Consider the following 17,702-nt stretch of genomic DNA (forward strand, 5'->3'; position numbering starts at 1 on the left):
ATTAATGTTATTTGATTTCTTTTTTTTTCCTTTTGACATGAAGATCTTTTAAAAGATTTCTTTAAACTTGGGAGTGATAAGTGGCCTTTTTGCATACCCTTTTGGATAGGCCTTCTGTCATGAGCCAGGTCTTGTCTAGTGTTGAGGACAGACCCCCTTTTTCCCTTAAGATCACATTGAATGCTAGCTTAGGCTCTTGGGTTGGTTTGTTTTTTTTAAGCTATAAAGTTAGACAAAGTGATTATTTTTAACATGATTGTCTTCCTCTAACTTCTGTTTGGGGTTGTGACCCACATTTGGGAACCACTGTCTTAGAGATGTCTTAGATTCCAAATATGAATTGATATACTTATCTTTGCCTGGTAGGGAGAAAACTAGTTTGCTGCTACTCCCAGGTGTCTGTCCCCCCACTCCACTTATCTCCCATTGGTGCATATCTACTTGTTCCCCCTATGGTCCTTGTACACTCCCCTGCACCCTCTGGCTTGCCTCCCCTTTGCTGTCTGCCCCCCTGCCCCATACGGCTTATTCTCCAACATGGCTTGAAGCCCTACTCTAGCCACTGCTCATCCAGGCAGCAGTGGTTGCATCGATGGTCCCAGTCCCAAGGCTAGGATCAAAGCTGCCAAGTCAGAGCTGAGGCTAGAGCTCTTGCCACCACTGCTGTGCCACATGGCTGGGTGAAAGCTAGAACCAGAGCCAGGTAAGCATTAGTGGATGGTGGGAGGGTTCAGGAGCTTCAGCTCTGCCTCAGAGCTTGGGTCAGGGTCAGAGCTGGAGTTGCAGCAGCTGCCTGCCACCATGCATTGTGCTTGAATCCAAGATGAGGTACTTTCCCCCCCATATTGAATGGGGGGGAACTAGTGTTGAATTTGATTAAATATATTGTGTTATATTATGGGAGGCATGGAATAAAAACAGGTAAAGTTGAATATGTTTGGAATAAAATGCATATGACTCTTGACAGATTGATACATTGTAAGGCTGGGAGGGACCTAGGAAGATCATCAGGTCCAGCCCCCTGCATCAAGCAGGAAAGACAACTGGGATCAAGTGACCCCAGCAAGGTGACCATCCAGTCTCCTCTTGACTTTTGCCAGGGTAGGTGATTGCACCACCTCTGGAGGGAGCTTATTCCACAGTCTGGACACCCTAACTGTGAAGAAGTTTTTCCTAATGTTGAGTCTGAAATGGTCTTCCAGGAGTTTGTGGCCGTTACTCCTGGTTTTCCCCAGGGGTGCCCTGGTAAACAGTTGTTCACTGAGCTCTTATGTACTCCCCTAGTGTAGTGGTAAGCTGCTATCAAGTCCTTTCTTGGCCTTCTCTTTTTCAGGCTGAAGAGTCTCAGTCTTTCCTCATATGGCTTACTTTGCAAGTCTCTGATCATATGGGTGGCCTTTCTCTGGACTCTCTCAAGCTTGTCTGTGTCCTTATTAAAGTGTTGCTCCCAGAACTGGACGCAGTACTCCAGCTGTGGTCTCACCAGTACTGAGTGTAGCAGAAGAATCACTTTCTTGTTTTTGCTGGAGATATATTGATTGATGCATGCCAGAGTATTATTTACCCTGCTGGCAACAGCATTGTACTTCCAGCTAATATTCATACTGCGGTCTATTATAACCCCCAGGTCCCTTTCATTCGCAGTGCTGGTCAGTGTGGTGCCGCCAAGCCAATAGGTGTGTAGGGTATTGTTTGTCCCCAGGTGGAGCACTTTACTGTTCTCAATGTTGAACTTTGTCTGGTTCTGACACGCCCGACTTGCCAGCCTGTCTAGATCTGCCTGTATCTGTAGCAGGGGCGGACATTTATATCAGGCAGAGGGCCACTTCCCCAGTTCTGGCAGGCTGTCAAGGGCTGCATGGATAGTCCCGCCCGTTGACATGTGCCCTTCCCCTTCACAGGTGCCCCATCCCCTGGTCACCATCTTGGGATCAATGTCCCAGAGCCAGCACTGGTGGGGCCCAAAGCAGGGCACAGGCTGGCAGGTGTCTGTGGAGCCGGGTTGGGCTGCATTAGCAGGGAGATGGGGGAGCTGGCTCTGCTCCATAGAGCCCCTGCTGGCCAGGACCCTGTACAGGACCCTGCTGCCCTCCTCTGGGCCCCACCACTGCTGGCTCTGTGACACTGGTGTGGGCCTCATGCTCCTGCTGGCTCCTGCACTTGCTGACTCCCAGTGCCCCCCAGCCCACGGTACAGGCAGGGGGCAGTGCACAACCCCGACCCCCTGCTTGCCAGCAGGGGAGAAGCTGGTGCTGAGGATAGGGAAAAGTGGCCCTTCACCTGCCCCATAGCCGGTGCTCCCTGCTGCAGGTGCTCGCAGCCCATGCAGAGCTGTTCCCCGGCCTCCTTCCCTGCCCGGGGTCCTCCTCCCCTTCCCCCTTACCTGAGGTTCTGGCTGGGGCAACCACTGGGCTTCCCTTGGGTCCTATGGCACATGGTTCCTGTCGTTTTTGACAGGAACCAAGGGCAGATAAATATTAATTTTCTAAATTTTTTAGGGGCCCTGCGGGTCGAGTAGATGGCCTTGTGGGCCGGATCCAGCCTGCGGTCTGTATTTTGCCCACCCCGATCTATAACTTATCTTCAAGAGTGAGTGCGCTCTCCCGTACCTCGGTGTTGTTCACAAACTTGGCTAGTGAGCTCTTCACCCCACATCCAAATCATTGATAAAGATGTTGAAAAGTACTGGACCAAGCACTGACCCCTGTGGGACACCATTGGCCACTTCTTGCCAGGACGAGACAGATCCATTCATTAGGACTCTCTGGGTCCTATGCCATAGCAAGTTTCCCATCTACCTGACTGTCTTGGTGTTAAGCCCACAATCCTCCGAGTTTCTCGTGAGGACATTGTGGGATACCAGATCAAAAGCTTTTTGGAAGTCAGGATATACGATGTCAACCTCCTTTCTCTTGTTCAGCTGGCAAGTTACCTGGTCATAAAAGGAGGTGAGGCTGGTAAGGCAAGACCTGCTGGCTACGTAGCTATGCTGACTGTTGTCCAGAAACCTGGCTTCTGAAAGCTTATCGCAGATAGACTCCTTGATGAAATTTTCCAGAATTTTCCCTGGGATAGAAGTTAGGCTAATTGCCCTATAGTTACTGGGGTCTTCCCTCCTTGTGGATGGGCACAACATTGACCCTCTTCCAGTCCTCAGGGACCTCTCCAGAGCACCATGAGTTTTGGAAGAATTTTGCCAGGGGTTCTGCGGTGACTTTGGCCAGCTCCTTCAGCTCTCTCAGATGGAGTTCATCTGCTCTTGCTGACTTTTATATACATCTAATTTTTTTTTTTTAATTGATCTCATACCGGTTCTACAGCAATAGTAGGAAGGTGGTCATTCCTACCCTGCTCATTCTGCACCCTACCTGGCATCATGTTCCCCTTGGCCTGGTGAAATACCAAAGCAAAGTAGTCATTCAGAAGTTACGCTTTAGACATGATTAGCTGGTTAATCATGTCTTTAGTGAACTGGCCACACTCATTTGATGGGACAGTAAAATGGGGAATATGTCACAAAGTTGTTATTATTGCAAAATATGTGTAATAAGTTTGTTGCTTGTTCTTATCACATCTTTAATTGAATATGTGGCCAGTACTTCCAGCTTCCAGAGCATGCTGGAGCCCTTCAACTCCTGTGTGCTCCAGAGGCTGGGAGTACCTGTTTGCTGATTGGAGTTCCCAGGCAGGGGAGTCTTTGGCTCTGTGCTCCCCCAACTGTTGGGCACCTCCAGCTGAGGGAGCACTTCAGAGCCAAAGACTCCATGCACTATTGGAACTTCCAGCTTCTGAGAGTATATCAGAGCCAAAGGCTCTTTTCTGCTCCCCCCATTGGGAGCTGTGATCAGCTGACCAGGGCTCCCAGCCTGGGCAGCACAGAGAACCAAGGTTGCTATTTGATCCTGGGCTTCCCCTGCATGCTTATGGTGTGATGGGATCTGATGCTGGATTGTACAATCACGTCTCCTGCCATGCACACGCAGAATAGCAGGAAATGCAGTTGTTGGGATTGTGCATTAGCTGCCATTGCACCTTTGATTTAATGTCTGTCAGTGGCCTATGTATTATGGCCACTGTGTTCCACCAAGGAAACTAATTTGGTTGTAATTCACACCTTTTGCTTTTTCTTTGAAAACCTTGGTTGGCACTCACTGTATCTAAAGCTTCAGTTTTTCTTGGAGCTTTTTTCTAAATTCTTTCCATTTGTCCACTGTGGAGATCAGAGCTGCATACTATTCCAGTTATGGTCTTACCTAAGTGCAGGATAACATCTTCTCTCAAGTCCTTTAGGATATTCCTCTGTTGAAGTATCCAAGAATTGTACTGGCCCATGTATCTCCAGCATTACACTGGGGGTCTTTGACATGTCCTGATTTGAGTTTCAGGAAGCAAAAATGCATTAATACCCTATGCCATATGGGTTTAATTGATGTAAAATGTGTTGCTGTTATCCACTCTGTAACGGGAAGGCTTCAATTGCTTTTCTTTTAGCTCCACACTTATTTTTATATTTTATAATTCCCCACTAAATTCTGCAGGCCTTTAAAGGGAGAAGAATAATTGGGTGCTGCGTGTGTGCTTTACTGTGGAGTAGTCTAATTGGCTTCACAGTAAAGCATCACCTTCTACATGTGTGCCAGTATTAGGGCACAGTAAATTAATTATCTATGCCATAAGATAGTACTGTCAGGGACAGTACTTGCATGCGCTGAAACCCATGTGTAGATGTTGACAGGTGCTGGCTGGGGCACAAGGAGGCTGGCGTATGGGGGCTGCTTGCTGCCTAGCCCTGCACTTTAACACCCTTGTGCCCTATCCAGCCATCTAACACTTGCCACCTAGAGCCTGGGGCTGATCCCCTGGGCCTCTTACCAGCCCAGGGCTGCTCTGCCCTAGTTCAAAATGCTGCAGTCCAGAGTGCTATAGACTCTGCACCCAGGAGCAATTTGTCCCAGAATTTATTGCTCTGCCTTAATTGCATATATAGATGCACCCACTGATTTGTTTTTTGGAACTGACTGATGTTGAGATTTTTATTGTCACAGTACCAAGTTGATTTGGGCACTTCTGAAAGCCCTACCCTTAAATCTTTAAAGAGATGCTAAATTACTGGGATAAACTAAATTTACCATTTGTAATTTTGGAGTAATTTTGCCATGCTATTTCTTTGTTTGATGTTAAGCTGTCAGTCAAGATATGGCAATGAAAATAAGTATAGTCTATGCAAAATGTGAACTTGGATCTGTAGGGGAGATAAGCTAGTATGGTAATAGGAATTCAAAAGTGTGTTGTTTAGATTGCTGAACAGATTAAAACTATACCAGGTAAAAAACAAAATATGTGGCATCACAGAATTAGGGCTTGTAGTGACTGTGATGTTAAGAAGTCCGTGAAGCTGTCTGCCTCAAGCTGATTTTTTTTGTTGCTTAACTGTTAGGTTTTTGCTGTTCGATCTGGTGGAGCCACAGGGGTGGTTGTTAAAGGCTTGGAGGACAAGAATCCCATTTCATTCAGGTATGTTCAGTAAAGTATTTTCACCTGTATTTTAAACGATTGTTAAGTATAACTTGATATCACAGCTGTCTGTATTGTCTATCTTTTGCTTTTACTGAAACTTGCCACGTTAGGATATCACATAACATCTATAAAAAAAAAAACAAAAAAACCAAAAAAAACCAACCTGTTGTATTTCTTCCTGTCTTCCTAACACATTTTTCAGGCAATAGTAATTGGAATCAGTAAACTTACGATGATAGTATATGCATTTGGTAAGATGTCATTTTGCTCTCTATGTGAGAGAACCCTGTGTAGTCGGCACAGAGTAGCCCTAGTGCCCGAATTCCAAGGTGTGCTATCAGGGGAGTTGAATGTGTTTGTAAGTTTCAAGAAATTCAGTTCTTGGTATATCAGAGTGTTGGATCTGTAAATCCGTATCTCACATTTGACTGGTTTTCCACTCATGGCTGCTTTAAGCTGTTGGCATGTATTAAAACTATAAATGCCTTTTGCACTCTGAGATTTTGCTGAATGTTAATATAATGTGGTTAAAAATGCAACTTTTTTTCCTAGTGGGAATTGCCCTTTTGTGTCATTTCCAAGAATTAAGAGTGTTCTTACACAAAAGTGGTTGGGCTCTTTCCAGTTAGGAAGTGTGTGTGTTTTAAGAACACAGAGGGACCTGTTACATAATGTAAGTGGGAACTTGAGGACATACAGGGCCTAAATGATCTTCCTTTTCAGCTCTCAGTGTAATTGAATTTCATGCTAACTGTGCCATTACTAATTGCACAAAAAAACTGCATAACTCTGTAATTCTATTTCATAAAACAAGACTGAGCACTTTTTGTTTTGAAGATTATCAAATCGTTGGTTAGTTATAATCATTCATGCCACCATAATGTTTCTAATGCATTAATTAATTAATCAGAAATAGAGAGTTTCTGTTGCACTGGCATTTCATATTAGTTGAACTAGAAGTGTCTAGCCTTTTGTCTTTCGACCATGTATAGAAATAGGTTAGAGAATTGATTAGACTAGAATTTGGATTAGAGAACTAGTACCAGTCAGTCTCCTGTAACAAATAGTGATTACATTAGAAAAATGCCCTTCCATATTTTTTTTTCTTTTTTTTATAGGATGGAAGATAAAGGGGAAGTGAAATGCATCAAGTTTTCTTTGGGGAATAAGATCTTGGCTGTTCAGAGAACTTCAAAGAGTGTGGTAAGAAATTAGATTTAAGCATACAAGGAACCTTAGAATTCTGGCACATCGGATCCCGAATCACAGGCTTCTGCCGTACCAGCTAAAGGAGGATTTTTCTGGCTAACAATAACTCCCTGGATCTCCTTAGCAGCTAAGCCATCAGACATTAATATCATGCCTTCAGCATGCACAAAAAGCTAGATTTGTTTTTTTGTAAAACTTAATGATCTGCTTCGTGGGGGACTAACTCTCATGTGAGTTTGACTGTTCTGAGCTGAAACTTGTTTCCGAGCCTTTCCAGAACTATTTTTTTTTTCTGAAGAAGGAATGATTCAGACATAAAAGTGTAAGTCCTTAAAAATGAAAATGATCACATGCACTAACAACTTCATAATGGGATAATTCCTCAAAATGGAAAAGAATATATATAATGTGTGTGTGTATTTTTTTTAAGCATACTGAATCTAAAGTAGGTAGAGTTGATCAATTTAAGCACAAAACAGGAGTTGAAACTAGTGGATTAAGTTCAGCCTAATTACTTATCTATCTCTATGTTGCTTTTTTTTTTTTTCAGGACTTCTTGAATTTTATTCCAGACAGCCCTCAGCTAGAATATACACAAGAATGCAAGGTATGTTGTTAATAAATTTCAAACGTGATTAGAGTAAATGAAGTGCTAATGCTAATTGATATTCTTGTTACCAAAACCACCAGTACAGTTCACACAAACAGACTAAAACACCTCCTCCAAATGCTCCATTTAACTAATGTTTAATGAATAGGTAACAGCAACTGACCACAGTCAAAATACAAGTTGGTAACTTTATATTAGCAATCCCTCAACCAATTTCCTGTTGCCCAAGGAGGACTGGAAACGCTATGAAACCAGCACAGGCTGCCATAGAGGGGAGAGCAAGTGCAGTTTCAGTAAGATAGTTAAAGTCATACCAGCACTGAATAGATTCACTCAGACTTTGTCTGTTTATGACAATCACAGTTGTTAGGGAAATTTAAGAATTACAAGTTTGAGCTAGATTATTTTCCATAAGCATTAATAAAATAATCATACTTCCAATAGTTTCGTGGGTATGACATATGGATCCAGCTGTGCAAGGTACTGAGAACTTCCTGCAGTTTACTGAGCACTCTGTTTACACTGATGTCAGCGGGCACTCCCCACCTTGTAGTATGGGGGCCTTGTGTCAGAGTAATGCACCCTGGGAGACAATGGGCCTTTGTCACTCTCTTAACAGCTGGCTTACTTAAGAGGTTTATAAACTGTTGTATATCTCTACACGCTGTGAATGATTTACATGGGCTAGCTGTGTCTGAACAGAGCCTGTTGGCACATGTGCAGCCCAGCACTAAGGCAACTGTATAATTCTGGTTTGGGAGGTAGCATGTTCCGGGTGGGCACAGTGTATCCATATGGTGCTATAGACAGCTTTCCTGTTTCCTGCTGAGGGACTTGGGGCCTAATTCATTGCCCACTGAAGTTAATGGAAATCTTTTACATCCTTCAGCTTGAGTGCTGGTGGTCTGTGGATTGAACTGTGTTTATATCCCAGAAACTGAGTTTAGTTGTATGTGCCAAAGAAATCCTTTTTTGAAGATAGACTTATTCTTGGTAACATCCAAAATTCATAATAGCAGGCTGCCTATTACTGATTCTTGTGCATCAGTAATCCAGGGTGTCTAGACAAGCCAATACCTATTGTCATCAGGTGAACAGCTAAGTTGCACTATGTCAGATGCTAGTGAGTAAAGTTTTTCATGAAGATGTGAATTTATGTGAATGCTAATTTTTTTTCAACTAAATTTTGACCATATTTTTAATGAAAGACCAAGAATGCCAACATTTTGGGATTCTGCTGGACAAGTTCTACAGAAATTGTCTTCATAACAGATCAAGGAATTGAATTCTATCAGGTAATGCAGATAATTGTCTTGTGAAAAATGTGCACATTTTAACTTTAAAAAATGTTAATTCTTTTGCTTAAAAAAGTTTCTGTCTTTTGTGGCTCTGAACATCTCATCTGTACTTAACTGGGCTAGAGACAACAGAATGAAGTTCAGTGTAGGCAAATGTAGCATGCTATGTCTATCTAATATTATAAAAGCCTTAGTCTGTTCTGTCTGTCTGTCCATAACACTTTATTCACACTCTAATTGGCTGACAAACAGCCAGTAAGAGTGCAAAGAAGTGGTCGGACAGGAGGTGGTGGTGCAGCGGAGTGCCACCATAATGGTGGGAACACGGAATACAGCAGGGGTAGGACGAGACCAGAACAGCTGGGCTTGCTCCCTCCCCCCTGCCCTGCTCCCCAGAGGCAGTGGCAATAGAGTGGACGGAACAGGGGAGTTAGGGTTGGGGTGGCAACCTGCAGATGATAACGATGGAGCAGAGTGTGGGGAGGCCACTGGAGCTGGCCTCACCCCCACCCCTGCTTGCTCCTTGAAGGTGGTGGAGGGGTCAGGATGCTGCGGGGGGGTGAGGCCACTGGCCTCAGCCTGCCCCTCTCTTCTTCCATTGTCACCACATGCAGGACCCGTGCGGTGGGGGGGGGGAGCGGGCATGCTGTGGAGGTAGAGGGAGGGGAGGAGTGAGCCCTGGCCTGATGTGGGGGGAGGGGAGGAGGAGGAGCGAGCCTGAGCGGGGAGAGAAGCTGACCCGCCACACTGGTGAGGGGGGACCAGCAGGCCTGGCCCAATGCAGCAGCAGCAGGAAGGCAGGGGGAGCAGGCCTGGACCCCAAGCAGCAGGAGGGAAGCAAGCCTGGAGGGAGGGGAGCGTGGCACGGGGCTCCTTCCCTGCCTGCTCCTGTTCCCCCACCCCCGGTCATTCTTGATGGACAGCTATAGAATGGAAGATAACTGATTGGGTAGCAGTAATTTTCTTTACCATACTAGCTGTTTACTGCACTATGTAGTTCTACTACACTGAATAGCTAAGAAGAATCTGAGGATTTGGGTGGATCACAAACTCGGTGTGAGTCCACAATACAATGCTGTTGCAAAAACAAAATTGCAAGTTTGGGCTGCATCAATAGGAGTATTAGGTATAGGATATGGGGGGCTACTCTGATCTTGGAACTTGTTAGATCTTGTGTGCAGTACTGGGATCCATATTTTAAGAAGGATGTGTATGAGCTTCAGAGGGGCCAGAGATGGACCCCAACCAAATAGTAAAGGATTTGGAAGCAAACTCTATGAGGAAAGGGTGACAGAACTAGGTAGGTTTTAACTAGGAGAAAGGGAGGTTAAGGAAAGATGTGATAATAGTTGTCAAAAACTAAAAGACTTTCATAAAGAAGAGGAAGAGTAACTTCTCCCAGGCTGCATAGGGCACAATATAAAGCAATGGCTTTAAATTGCAAGAAAGTAGATTTAGATTAGATCTCAGGAAAAACTTCCCTCCTGTAATGCAGTGCAGTAGAGTGCCCAGGGAAGTTGTGGAATCTCCCTCACTGGAGGTTTGCTGGAGGAGTCTGGATAACCATTGGTCATGGATGATATATGAATACCATCCCTGCATTAGTGTAGAGGGCTGTGCCCAGATGACCCTCAAGGTGCTTCCAAACCTATGATTTTTTACCTGTTTTTAGTTTTACTAAACTAAAACAACTGGCAACTAAGAAGAAAAGAAAAGAATGGATGGTTTGTCTTGGACAAGTTACATTTTCGATTTTTAGAGAGTGGAAAGTGTAGTACTTGATTTTTATAGCAGGCAATTAACAGATAGCACACTTCAATGAGAGACTGAATTATACTGTAGTGAGTGCAGCTCTGGCTTTAATAAACCTGTTTAATGCAGATATTAACTTGTATACAAAATAACAAACCTGGAATACTGAATGTAATACAATATAAAGCAGTTAAAGTTGCATATTTAAGAGTGTATTCCATATATGCAGTCCAGGGGATTTAAAAAAGCAAGCAGGAAGCCATACTTGAATACAAGGTTCTGCTCTTGTTTTGCATCTGTGCTTTTTTATTCTTTTCCCTAAAGAAAGGGTTATTTTCATTGATTAGCAATTAATTTTTATTGCATAGTTTTTATGCTACGTTTCCAGTTAACTTTTGGTAATTGGAGGGTGCAGAGGAATTTAAGCAGTCATATAATACAATAGTCATTCATTCAGTTTTGTATGTGGTAGAAAATTATGATGCATTTCTCTTTTCAGTATTTTTTTTATTTATGTTGTATATTATGTTGCACTTGGAAGAAGATTAGAGTAAATTAAATTGCACAAAGAGTATCTTTTAAAAAAAAAATACAACTAACCTGGTGTAATAAATAAATAGCTACTTGCTAAACAAAGACAATTTTAAAAATGATTAATTGACTTCTAAAAAAAGCATATAGGCACCTCATACTTTTCAAAACTGCCTTGTCACTTTGGAAGCCTTGTTGGACTGACTTCATTCTTTGGATTTTCAAGGGTTTTGAAATCCCTGCTCCATTTTCTTTTTGAGTTCTTTAGAATTAAGAAATTGGAAGGTGGAATAGGTCTTCCTGTGTGTTAACTCCCCATCAGACTTTCACATTTCAACGAAGTCCAAAAAAAGAAGATACTCTGTCTGAATCTGCTAGTTTGAGGTTAAAGCAGGAGGAATTAAGGCAAAAGCTTTTCTCTTCTTTTTTTTTGGCCCAACATAAACTGAAAGGACTGGCATTTGAAGGGTGGTAAATACCAAATATTTTCTCTCTTGGGGAGACTGAAACTAATTCATGTGACACACAATATTGCAAAACTAATTATGGCTTCAGAGACATCATCAGTTGTGTGTTTCCTGATCCTGTATTTAATTTAGATTACAGGATAGTTCACTGATACAAAAGAGGCTTTCAAATAATAGTAACAATAATTCAGTATGTTTAGGTCTCAGCATAAATTGTGAAACATTTCTTTGTTTTTTAATTAGAACTCCAGTATTTTAGAACTGCTCTTTTTATCTGCCTGGAATTAACACTTATCCAAGAGGGGTACCAGATGTTATTGTGCTGTTAATGATCATAATATTTCTTTGTTTCTAGGTATTGCCAGAGAAACGAAGTTTAAAACTCTTGAAAAGTCAAAATATTAATGTCAACTGGTACATGTATTGTCCTGAGAGTTCCGTCATTCTGCTATCCACCACAGTCCTTGGCAATGTCCTCCAGCCATTCTATTTCAAGGTAAAAGATACAATCCCAATTGTGAATACTGTTTGACCTACTAGGCTTTTTGTGTAATTCTCTTTTATCCCTCACCCCTTATCTTGTTTTTCCTTTGCTTTGCTTGGCTTTGCATTCAGTCCCTTCCCCTCTCAAAAAAATCAAACAGTGGGGAAGGGGTGGGGTCAGACTATAAACCAGTTTTCCTTTTCCTTCCGGACCTACAGGAGAGGGGGAATTCTGTTTTATAATATTGAAGGAGTTGCTCCAGTGCTAGACAGGAAAGCTATCATGTGGTAATTGACCAAGATTAATCTGGGGAGTTGACAGAAGGTGAATGTGACAGGAACCAAATCAGTACTACACATTTTGGTGGTCTGATGATGGTGAGAGGATTACTACAGTTTTTCAGATAGTCTTGTTTAAAATAAACTTAGAAATCTGCTCCCAGCAGCAATTAAAAAAGCTGTGGGAGACAGACACCTTTCCCCTATTCCTTCCTACTTCCCCTCCCTCCCCCCAAAAATCCCTATCTAATGTGGCTAAAACATACCAGCTTCTCTAGGTAGTAACCCACAAGGGAGAGAGCACAGGCAAAGGGAGGGAGAAGAAATTATTTGGGGGAGCTGAGTGTGTGTGTGTGTGTGTGTGTGTGTGTGTGTGTGTCCCGCAGGGAAATCTGTGAGGGTGTGGGGGGAGGGGAAAGGGCCATGGGGAGGAGGAGGCAGATCAAGGCCCTAGCAGTGTGGGAGGGAGTGGGGCATAGGCAGGAGCAGGGGCCAGGGTGAGTGGGGCCCTGGCTGGGCCAGGTGGTAAGATAAGTGGAGGCCCGGGAGGCTTGGGCCGCCTCAATCTGTGCACAGGTGGAAGTGGCTGGTGCTGCAGCAGGCACGTGGCATTCCTGGGGCTGCTCCCGAGCAGCTGTAGCAGGGGAGCAAAGCACAGCTACCTCTGCCCTGTGCACAAATCAGGGGGGCATGTGCCCGCCCTCCCCCTGCCAGGCCTCCACTTGTCCTACCACCCAGCCCAGCTGGGGCCCCACTCGCCCCAGCCTTTGCTTCTGCCTGTGCTCTGCTCCCTCCCTCATTGCTGGGGCCTCAATCTGCCCCTCCCACCCCCTCTACAGTGGTGAGGGAGGGAGGGAGGGGCTGGGGCTGGGGCTGGGGCAGGCCCTGCACAGCTGGAGCAGGCATGCAGGACAGCTGCAAGTGGTCTGTCTGGGGGGTGCCTGGCATGGTGAGCAGGTGGCAGCTCCCGCCACTGCACACACCCTGGGAGGGCATGGGGGTCATGCACACACCCTGGATCTTTGCATGGGGTGAGGGGGGGCTGCCAGCAGCGGGACACATGGCTTCAGACTTGTGCTGTTCTCAGAGCAGAGGCAGAGTACAGCCTACAGCGGCGCTGGGCTCCAATTTGTCCCAGCATGACGGGGACCCCATTCATGACTGCCCCACTCCCTCCTGCACTGTTGGGGACTTGTTTACTGTAATCCATCTGCTGAGCATGTATATATTACCAAGTAAAACGGGGTTATGGGCCACAAGACAAAGGAAGTCAGTTGATTGCAATAAAATCCTCTCTTCTGAAATGGCATCACCAGTTTTCACCACCAGTGGGTGCTAGCAGCACAACCACAAGTCCCTTCTAAATGAGAAACTTTTTCTCTAGATTAGAGACAGCTAACATTCTCTTCTTTTTTTAAACAGGGAGTAACAATGTCAAAATTATCAAAGTTTGAAATTGAATTGCCTGCAGCACCCAAATCCTCAAAACTCAGCCTTTGTGAAAGAGATATTGCAATGGCAACAATGTACGTATTGCTGAGTGATCAGCTTCTTCCTGTGCTTCTGTTTGTGGATGCAGAAAGAAAGCATCCATCCAGTCATAACAACATAATTGTACTTGCTACCCTGCTTTTGTTTTCTGTTGGAGGGCTGTTCAAGTGTTCAGTTCCATGCTAAATATAGAGGCTTCCAAAAGAATAATTTTATAAAATTAACGGATCTGATTTAAGATGTGTAGGAGTCTCTCTTGCTGCCTGGTAAAAGTTCTCTTGTATACAGTCTTATACAGACATGTCTGACCTGGATTATTGAGTCTTTTCCCCTTCCCCATCTCCCAGATGTGTAACTTTTATATACCATATTTTCTTGCATACAGTATGCCCTGAAGTATAATAGACACCTTCTTTTTGAAAGAATGAAGGAGAAAAGATTTTTTTTCCCCCAGAATAATGGCTGCAAAGGACAGAGACAGAACCTAATCTTTTAACTGACTCAGGCACCCTTTCCTGCTTAACTGAAAATGGGAGGAGACAGACCAGGAGCAGACAGCAAAATAGCCCTAAGAAATGTTCCACTAATCAATTTAACATTAAGATCAATTAAAAAAAACAAAACAGATGATCATTAATACAAGTGAAAAACAACAAGCCATTTAGTCAACTGACTCCTTCAGCTACCTGAATACTAATGGTATAGCAGCTGCAATATAGCTCAGGACCAAAGTGGGGTGCTTCTATCCTGGATAGAAAATCAGTTTCCCTCCTTAATAAATGCACCCCAATTTGGGAGAATTTCTGGGGAAAAGGTGCATGTTGTATGCAAGAAAATACAGTAAGCTGTCTTATGATGGAAAAGTAACATGGCGTTACAAATAGGAAAATAGTGGGTGTGAGAGATTACAATACAATAGCAGTATAGCTTGTTACCTTCCCTGCAGAAAGGGCATTTCTAGGTTTTCTTTGCTAGTTGTTTAAAAATAAGTACATTTTAATTTTTGTCTTGTTAGATATGGGCAACTTTATGTTCTTTATTTGAGGCATCATTCAAGGACTTCCAATAGTACAGGTGCAGAGGTAGTACTTTATCACTTACCAAGGTAAGTTGCATATAGTAGGCTTATCCGTTGCCTGATTTGGCTGTTCTTTTGATGTAGCTGTTTAATACATCTTATCTCTGATAACCTTTTTGTAGGGAAGGCTCCTGTAAGAAGATGCACATATTAAAATTGAGCAGGACAGGAAAGTTTGCTCTGAATGTTGTGGATAACTTGGTGGTAGTTCATCATCAAGATACTGAGGTATGATCTGCTTGGTTTTTTTCAAGTCTCTGGGCCTTCTGGTCATGAAGGCCCAGTCCTTTAAATAATTCTGCATGTGTATTGAAGTAATTTGTAAGGATATGGCAAATATATGGAACAGGATTTCTAAATTTCAAAATTATAAGGGATGCCAGTTTGTTGCCTTTTTCATTGGTGGCGGGAGTGGGGGGTGTTAATTATTATTTGTCTCAAATGTGGTTCTTTGAGCAAAAAATGGTGAACTTGATATGAAGGTTTTAATGGCTAAATTTGCAAAATTGGTTCAATCATTGAGTGTTTTCAGTTAAGCTTGTAAAAAGACTTTTATACAATTGTAACTTGGCATTCTAATGTTTGTACCTGGAAGGTGATCTTAATTTTTTTTTTGGTGTGTGGATATCTGACAATTGCTAGAGTTGTTTATTTTGTGTTTTGCTCTGTAGTAAATTTATTCCATAGTGAGCTATAGAAGCATGACCAATTTACCTGAACTAACTGCCTGCTGTAGCCACTAAGTAATGGAAGAACTGGTTTGCTTTGACCAAACAGCTACCTTGTACTGAAATTGTCAGAATACTCATTCATTGCTTTCCAAAAAATAACTACCTCCAGGTGGAGTGACTTACATCAGTGTAAGATTGTCTGTTGTGTATGTACTCAACATATTCTGCAGAGTAAACATGTCGTGTGTCTGCATGCTTAGTCTTAGCCACATCCTAAACTCAAAAGCTGTGCATGGGAATAAACAGCATGTACTATTTAAAAAGGTGTTTTAAGTTCAGAATTTCATATATACAAAAGGTTGGGGGGTGGTTTTTTTTGTGTTTATACATCTGTCTTTGTGTGGGAGCATGAAATACAGTCAAATCCCTGTTATCTGGGATTTTACTAACCGGCACACTAGTAACTGGAATTTCCAGCTGGACACAAGAGGAACGGGCAGAAAAGCTTGCATGCGGGTGCTGCTACTGCCACCCACCATGCTGTATTCCCCACACTCCATGGGCAGCTGCCATCACCCCTTCCCCACCCACCTCTCCATGGGCAGCTGCTGCCACCCTCCACAACCCCCTGCTCCACGTCCGGCTGGAAACCCTGTGCCTTCAGGTAACTGGCATCTTTACATTACTGGCACCCCCTATTCCCCACTCACCAGATATAGGGGATTTTACTATATTGGATAGATGCAGCTAAGTCAGTTTAACATCTGATTTGTTTGTAAATTCTCAAAATGGTCACAACTCTGCAAAACATTCACCTTTTTGGATGCCCAGCTCTTGGCTTGAAAATGAAATTTATTTTGGAGGAGTGTTTTAAGGTAGCATCTGGGAAGCAGTTCTGCCATTCTTCCCAGCACATTTTTATAATTGAAATCAAATGCAACTATTAAATAAAGCTGTAGGAAAAATGGCTGAACTGTGAAGCCTTTCATAAATGAACAGGAAGCTCTTCAGGAAAGAATTTGATGGTTTACTGCTACTAAACAGGAATTGGTGTCTTAAGTGACCTCTTCCTTCCCAAAATTACCTCTGTAATCTTCACTGAAGCCATACCTTGGTTTAGGAAGGAAAAATATTTGCTTCTAATCGGAAGCTAATCTTAGCTATTTTTTTAGTAATAAAATCCTGCCCCTTGGCCATCACTATATATGCTATTTGACCTGTCGTGGAAGTCTGAAAGGGACTGCTGCTTTAGTAGTTAATCACTGGGATAACTTTTCATAGATGATAGGGGCTGCATGGGCAGTCTTAAGTATAACAAATGTTTCAGCGAAACCACCTTATAAATGTATCCCATTAACAAAATGGATGTGCAGCACAGCTGAATGTCACATTCGTACCGGAGTCCTGTCTCTTCCCTGCTTCTTTGAGTTACCTGTGTAACTTAGTATCGGTGTCTTGTTAATATGTTTTTAATGCCTTCATTAATATTTGAGAGGTAAAAAACCATGTCTTAATTACCCTCCCTTCTAGTTTTTAAGTTTAGGAGTTCTTAACTTCAAGACCCTTCTAATCCCAGCTGCGAGATTCTATACAAGCTGAGGGTTATATATTGAGAGAGGCCAGTTTGGATGTGAGTTTATTCATGTGCTTAGCACTTTCACTGAATGTGAAGTATTTAGGATTGGAGCCCAAGAAGCTAATGGTCCCTGATAAAAGACATGAGATGCTGGGAAGAAGCTTCTACAAAAATTCTTCTGTTTCTTAAGTGAACTCCCTTCCAGGCAGCCTAGAAAGAATTTGGATAATATGCCCCATTAGTAGGCCAAGATTTAATTAACTTCTAAATCATCATGTGAGCATACAGCACAATGCTTTCTTCTTCCATACTATCTGGGTCACACACTAAATGCTGCACTTGCATATGAAGTGGGCATCGCAATTTAAATAGGGCATCAAATTTGCTCCAGAATGTTTGAAATACAAGATTTCTGCAGTGCAGGTCTTTTCAAAGGGTGTGCAGTTCACCATTTCAAGCTGATGTTATTAAAATTTAGATTCCATTTTGAAGCTAGAGCAGGTGTACAGTCATGTCAGAAGGTGGTAATTGTGGAAAATATACTTATAGTTTCTAGGGTCGGAAGGGACCTGAGCAGATCATCTAGTCTGACCCCCTGCCATGGCAGGAAATAATACTGGGGTCAAACGACCCCAGCAAGATGTGCATCTAACCTTCTCTTAAACACCCCCAGGGTAGGAGCCAGCACCACTTCTCTTGGAAGCTGGTTCCAGACCCTAGCCGCCCTGACCGTGAAGTAG

At 43.2% G+C, this 17,702-nt stretch overlaps 1 protein-coding gene and 1 long non-coding RNA gene across 3 annotated transcripts in view; one reads left to right on the forward strand and one right to left on the reverse strand.

Moving 5' to 3' along the window:
• The window catches only part of CUNH18orf8 (chromosome unknown C18orf8 homolog), a 28,220-nt gene that overhangs the window by 878 nt on the left and 9,640 nt on the right, over positions 1-17,702 (forward strand). For both annotated transcript variants that reach the window (XM_019547023.1, XM_019547032.1), the window contains exons 2-9: positions 5,438-5,514; positions 6,636-6,720; positions 7,277-7,333; positions 8,545-8,631; positions 11,740-11,880; positions 13,569-13,672; positions 14,653-14,742; positions 14,838-14,943. In XM_019547023.1, the coding sequence (XP_019402568.1) occupies positions 5,438-5,514; positions 6,636-6,720; positions 7,277-7,333; positions 8,545-8,631; positions 11,740-11,880; positions 13,569-13,672; positions 14,653-14,742; positions 14,838-14,943 (747 nt within the window). The remainder of the gene's footprint in view (positions 1-5,437; positions 5,515-6,635; positions 6,721-7,276; positions 7,334-8,544; positions 8,632-11,739; positions 11,881-13,568; positions 13,673-14,652; positions 14,743-14,837; positions 14,944-17,702) is intronic.
• The window catches only part of LOC109318029, a 25,183-nt gene continuing 7,528 nt past the window's right edge, over positions 48-17,702 (reverse strand). Inside the window, exons 2-3 of the long non-coding RNA XR_002103168.1 lie at positions 4,994-4,996; positions 48-59 (exon numbers count right to left, since the gene is read on the reverse strand). This is a non-coding gene — a long non-coding RNA (uncharacterized LOC109318029). The remainder of the gene's footprint in view (positions 60-4,993; positions 4,997-17,702) is intronic.

Source organism: Crocodylus porosus, unplaced genomic scaffold (genome assembly GCF_001723895.1).
Source record: "Crocodylus porosus isolate Cpor-Errol unplaced genomic scaffold, CroPor_comp1, whole genome shotgun sequence".
In the NCBI taxonomy this organism is placed as follows: Eukaryota; Metazoa; Chordata; order Crocodylia; family Crocodylidae; genus Crocodylus; species Crocodylus porosus.